Source organism: Tupaia chinensis, unplaced genomic scaffold, assembly GCF_000334495.1.
Source record: "Tupaia chinensis unplaced genomic scaffold, TupChi_1.0 Scaffold138136_1, whole genome shotgun sequence".
Classification (NCBI taxonomy): domain Eukaryota; kingdom Metazoa; phylum Chordata; class Mammalia; order Scandentia; family Tupaiidae; genus Tupaia; species Tupaia belangeri.
The window spans coordinates 505,414-511,865 of record NW_006198035.1 but is presented as its reverse complement, the minus strand read 5'-3'; the positions used below and the strand labels follow the sequence as shown (position 1 = coordinate 511,865).

General features: G+C 46.6%; 1 protein-coding gene across 1 annotated transcript in view; it reads left to right on the top strand.

The window, feature by feature from the left end:
* Positions 1-6,452, top strand: part of VWA3A (von Willebrand factor A domain containing 3A) — a 64,630-nt gene that overhangs the window by 34,001 nt on the left and 24,177 nt on the right. The window contains 4 exon segments of the mRNA XM_014592668.1: positions 2,046-2,165; positions 4,556-4,630; positions 4,850-4,994; positions 5,723-5,918. Coding sequence (XP_014448154.1) covers positions 2,046-2,165; positions 4,556-4,630; positions 4,850-4,994; positions 5,723-5,918 — 536 coding nt within the window.

The window sequence follows — 6,452 nt, the reverse complement described above, 5'->3', positions numbered from 1 at the left end:
GGGGTGTCCTGGGTCAGTTTCTGCCTAAGAGGTAATTTTTAAGTTTATATAAATGTGTTTTGAAAGGCCTTCCAACAATCAAGAAAAACTTTAGCACACCCTTTATTGTGCCCAATGAAGCGTTGTAGTTAACAGTAAATGGTCAGGGTAAAGGGGAGCGGTCGGGGATTTTGGAGAAATCTTGCTATAAATATGTATGGGAAAACTATGTAATTCTTTTATAGTAATATATCGGGGAGTCAGAGGGGGGTCACTTCCCAGCAAGGCTATCACAGTCCCGGAGCGAATAGCAGGCGGCCTTGCCGACAAGCTAAGTGACCCAAGCTTGTTCCATGGTCGGGGGGCGTACAGTCGCGGCCTTGCCAGCTCACTGAACCGACCGGAAGCGATGCTCAAAGGTCAAGGGGCTCAGACGGGTCCTGGAGCCCCGCCGGGTCGGACTCCTCCACTGGGGCATCCACCCCTCTATGAGCCATTCACTTTGACCAGGGAAGTGTGATGTTTGAACTGTCCAGAGTCAAATGCCCACCTGCAAAGCTTAGTGTGGGGTCAGCTTTACCCAACTCAAATGAACTGATAGAGGCAGAGGTGCTTCCCAGAGGAAAATCAGGAGGCTGTTGCCGGAAGAGTCGAGGACACTTGAGTAGAGAGAAACAATAGGTATTTGTTATAGTCATTACTATCATTCCCTACCTTACGTCACACATCATTATTTGTAAAGTATTAGACTTTGCAATACCGTATACATCTATTACATAATTTAATTCTCAAAACAACACTATGAGGAGTCTTTTTATAATTTTTAAAAATTTCCCAGAAGGTGCGTACACTCACTGGAAATGGGACGAGGGGTGGAGAGAGAGAGAGAGGGAGAGAGAGAAAGTGAGACAGTACCTCTCCCAGGGGAATGATCATGCTACAACTCCTTCTTCTCCATTTCTACTTTCTGTCTGGATTTTGGGCACACATGCAAATGTGTTGAGCGTGTTTCCCAAGCCTACGGATCTGGGACTTGAACTATACAGTTGGCCTTGTTAACCAACCAGCTTAACTATCCAGCCACCTTAACCACCCGGCCACAGGCTGACCCCTTATTACATTGGGTCATCAAGAAAGTCATGATGCATTTTTGCGTAGAAAAATATGTCATGACTTTCCCACTGACCTAATAGTTTATAATTAAATCAATCAAAGGTCAAAGAGGTTCTGCCTAATGCCACACAGTGGGACTTCAACAAAGATCTGATGCTAAATCTAGTGGATTTTCTTTTGCTGTCTATTACTGCCTCAAACAGGAAATGGGGGGAAGTTTGGGGGGAATGTAAGAAGGAAGCAAAAGGAAAGGACAACTGAATGGGACTAGAAATTGCAAACCAAAGAGAGAGCAAAGAAAAAGCAACATTTCCCAAGAGGCCTAGATATACCGAATTCCCCATCTCACCTCACCTCCTTTCCATTTCCCACACAAACACCCCAACCTATAAAAATGTCAAATGTTCACTTTTTTAAGTTTTTGTCTTAGTGTGGATGTGCTCGCCAGAGAGAGACAGAGACAAGGAGAGGGAAAGTGTGAAATCACCCACAGCGGGGATAGCCATGCTGCAATCCCTTCTCCATTCTCCTCCTGGTATAGTGGGCACGCACGCACAATGCGTCTAGCACGATTTTCAAGCCACCAGGTCTGGGACTTGAGCCATGGACTGCCATGTGTGAGTTCATTTCCTTAACCATCACGCCATCTGCTGGTCCCTGGAATCTTCTTTAAAACAAAGAACCCTGTGGAAATCATTGAATCAGCCCCTGCCTCTTAACCATCTCCACCGTGAGACTTAATTCCGTCACAGAACCCCCTGGCAAGGAAGTTCCATGACCTCTTTAAACCTCTGTTGTAAACCACCCGCTGGCTTCAAACCATAGAGATTTGGGCCGGCTATGCATCTGGTGTGCAAAATTCCCCTGGAAAAAACTTTAAATAGTAAAACGGAACAAAATAAACACTATCTGAGAGCTTCAGTTCTCTTCTCAAAGCTTGTGTTTCTTCTCAGGGTGGTTATCCTGCTCGATCTCTCTGGGACCAATTCCATGTACATTATTCATATCCAGCACTCCCTGCGCCTGCTGTTGGAGGAGCAGTTGGCCAACAAGGACCACTTCAACCTCATCGCGTGCGTTTCTCTCAGTTCCCAGTGGGGAGGGCGGGTGTGCGTACATGCCACGTGGGCTGAGCCTCAGCGAGCTCCCAGACACAGATGTGGACACACGAGCACCCGGCATCCTAGAGGCCATCGGCTTATCCGCTTTGGATGATCTTATTTGGGGCATTGAATAATTAACTGGCTGCAGGACAGCCCCGTGGTGGCGAAGGTGATAAGTGGCCCCAAAACACTGCTTGATTACCCAGGATAGGGTAACTCAGCCCATTGCCCTATTTGGCTTCTAAACCTATAACCACAATGAGACAAGGAAAGGCCCCCACCATACCTAGTCTTAGTCCTCAGCTCGGTTCTAGCAGCCACAGTAGTTCAGACATTCAGCATTCTAATTCCAAATTCAAATACAAATTATATAGAGCTTTAGAAAACATATAAATGGTACACAGCTTTTTAAACTATATGGTTTTAAAAATGATATATAGTATATATAGTTTTAAAATGATATACAATTATTTTGAATTACACATTAGATATATTACATATTTTTTTAATTTTAAAACTTTTATTTGAGTATTATATAATTTTAAAATTATGTATATTATATGTATAATTGTATATATTACATACATGGTTTTCATTTTGTAGGTTTTTGCCATAGGGCATGTGCACTTGCTGGAGAGAGACAAAGAGAAAGTGAGACATCACACACACACACACACACACACACACGCATACACACACACCCAGGGAGGACGGCCACACTGCAATCCTTTTCCCATTCTCCTCTCCGGATTTTGGGCTCACACATACTCAGTGTAATTTTCAAGTTGCCAGGTCCAGAACTTGAACCACAGCCAGTCACGTGAGAGTCTAGCACCTTAAGCACCATGCTACCTGCTGGTCTCATACATACTTTTTTTAAACTTAAAAGCAATGTATAGAGAGCCAGCCAGGTGATGGGTGGTTAAGGCAGCTAGATCTCACATGGCCAAATGCATGATTCAAGTCTCACACCCAGCAGCTTGAAAAACACACCAAGAGGGGCCAGCAGGTGGCGTGGTGGGTGAGGTGCTAGACTCCCACGTGGTTGACCATGGTTTGAGTCCTGGACCTAGCGGCTTGCTTTCTCTCTAGCTTTCTCCCTGTCTCTCTCTTTGGTGAGTGTGCAAGCCCTAGAGCAAATTTTTTAAAAATAATAAATAAAATTAAGTAAATCTTTAAAAAAGAAAAACACATCAAGAGCACATGTGTATGTGCCCAAAATCCCAAAAGGAGAATGGAGAAGGGACTATGGCAAGGCAAACCCCCCTTAGGGGGGATGATTTCTCACTTTACCTCTCTCTGTCTCTCTCTGGTGAGCACATGTGCTCTATAGCAAAACCAAAAAAAAAAAAAAATGTTTTTAAAGGGAAATTTATGTGAGTACATGTAGAAAAATGTCCTCAATAAATAAATCCAAGTGTATGGAAACAAGAATGTTATAAAATAGTATATATATCATATGATTCCTTTTCAGTAAATAAACATATACACACATATATACATATATATAAACACATAAAAATATCCACACTTTTAACTGCCAGAGGGTGTGTGTGCTCTCCAAGAGAAACAGAGGGAGAAAACACCCCCAATGGGACATGGTCACATCACAATCCTTTTCTCCATTTCTCCACCCTGTTAGGATTTGGGACATACACATGCACCTGGTGTGTTTTTCAAGCCATGGGGACTGGAATTCAGACTGTAGTCAGCCATGTGGAATCCAGCTCCCTTCACCACTAGGTTATGAGGCTGAGCTCGATATTATTTTTATATATGGAGAGATTTTAAGAGGTAGAGAGGCTATGGAAGAGGAAGGTAGGTGTGGGTGAGGGAGTAACTATGGGGGAGAGTCTCAGAAGCATTGGCAGTGATGAGCTCAAGAGCCAGGTGGAGGAATTACTCTTGAACCAGAGAGGGGGCCCCTTGTCCACGATCAAGGAGGTGCATCTTCTTAAAGATCTTAAATTCTGTCTTATAGGGAAAACGAGATAATGTATAGTTTTTTAAGAAAAGAACCATAATATAGAGGAGGGAAATAAGCTGTGAGGGGAGCCATGTCAAGAGAGTTTTAAAAAGGACCAATTATTCACTCTTGGAAGACAGGGAAGGAGGGAGACGACATGCTTGGTTCAACGAACCAGGAAGGAACCCGACCAAAGCTGGTTCTGGCTCCACCCCTACCTGAAGTACGCTGGGATGTCACAGCAGTATGGAAACCTCATGACTGGTCCAGGCCAGTGACATTTTGGGGGTGTCCTCAGAATTTTTCACCCCAAATCTGTGAGGAGCCCAAAGAGCTGAGCCACAGAGTGGACATTGCCCTGTGTAAGTGCCCTTCATCTTTGCTCCCTTCGAAGGTTTGGAAGCACTATCGAAAGCTTTAGGCCAGAGATGGTTCCCGTGACCCAGGACAACTTACAAAGCGCCTGGCGGTAGGTGACAGCAGAGCCTTGTGCTGTGGGGTCTGGGGGCAGCCTCGCTGGGTGTGGTTTTCTCTATCTTCCCTCCACCAGGAAGTAGTTCTCAAGAATCCGTCCCCAGACATGGGCAGAAATCAGAACACGAGTGCCTCCATCTCCGTCCGCTGCCCACTGCCCTCCCCCTTGGGGCCTTGTGGATGGGCTTTCTCAGCTTCTGTCCCTGCTCCCCAGGTGGGCCCTGACCCTGCGGTGTGGGGGCAGCAGGAACGTCCTCAGCGCCCTGCGGAAGGCTGTGGAAGTGGACTTCAAGGACAAGGACAAACACCGATCGCAGGGCATCTACCTCTTCACAGGGGGCATCCCTGACCAGGACATGGTAGGTAGCCTTGATTGGGGTGTCTGTTAATCTTTGGGACCCGCCCATCTTCCCCAGGTGTGTGTTTCTCTAACATGATTTTCTAAATCAGCCAGTGCTTCTCAAGCTTTGATGTGCAGATGACACTCGGGCATGTTGTTAAAATGCAGATCCTGGTTCACTGGCTCTGGGGTGGGACCTGAGAGGAGTCTTCATGTCTTTCTTTTCCTTTTTTAAAAAAAAATTTTGCCAGAGGGTGTGGGCACTTGCCAGAGAGAGCCAGAGGAGAGGGAGAAAGCACTCCCCAATGGGGCATGGTCACACCACAACCCTTCTCTCCTAACTCCATTCTATTGCTACTGGAACATGTATGCCCATTTGCCCGGCCTGTTTCTCAGGCTGCAGGGGCTGGGATTCAAACTGTGTGATCAGTCACGTGGGATCTGACTCCCTTAACCACTCAGCCACAGGGCCGGCTCAAGGGCCTGCATGGCTAACACGCTCCAGGAATGTCCATGCTGGTGGGCCAGAGGCCACGTGTAATATAGCCAGGCTCTTGGGTCTCCCTCCTTGGACCCTCTGAGATATTCAGAGCAGTTGGGACCTAGGCTCAGCCCTTTCTGTCCTCAGTGCCAAGTACTAAGCCGGGCATGCAGTGGCCCTCAGGAGAGATCCTTAGACTGAACTGACCTGCCCAGCAGCGTCAAGGCCCTCGGCTATGGGCCCCTCCTGCCTTCTTTCCCCCACAGCCTACACTGAGCGCCTACCTGGCTGAGGCCTGTGGGGGCTGCGACCTCTCGCTGAATGTGTGTCTCTTCTACGTGGGCGAGCCACATATGGACACTACACCCCCCGCCTGCTATGCCAGCCGCACCGACACTGCTGCTGCCTACAGGGAGGTCACCCGGGCTGCTGGTGGCCGCTTCCACTGGTTCGGAGACACAGGTGTGTGCGTCTTGCCCGGTCCGTCCACCTCTTCCCTTTTGGAAGTTGTCTCAACACCAATAGAACCCCCTTGTGCCATAGAGCTATTCCAGAAGAGGGGCTTATGGAAATCACATTTTAAAATGTAAGACCACCATTCTGGGGATGAATGAGTCTACCTGATGCTACTGAACTGTGCACTTAGAAATGATTCAAATGGTAAATTTTATGGTATGTTCATCTTACCACAACTTTTTTACGAGTTTTTTATAATAAATTATTTTTGTTAAAATGATTTTTAGTTTTTTTTGCTATAGGCCATGCATGCTCATGGAGAGAGAGAAAGTGAGAAATCACCCCCTAGAGGGAATGCCACACTGCAATCCCTTCTCTTCCTGTCTCTTCTTGAGATTTTGGGCACAAATGCACATGTGCTTGGGATGATTTTCAAGTCACTTGATCCCTGACTCAAACCACACAGTCAGCTACGTGGGATCCAGTGCCTTAACCACCACACCACCTGCCAGCTCAAAAGCTTTTTTTTTTTTTTTTCAA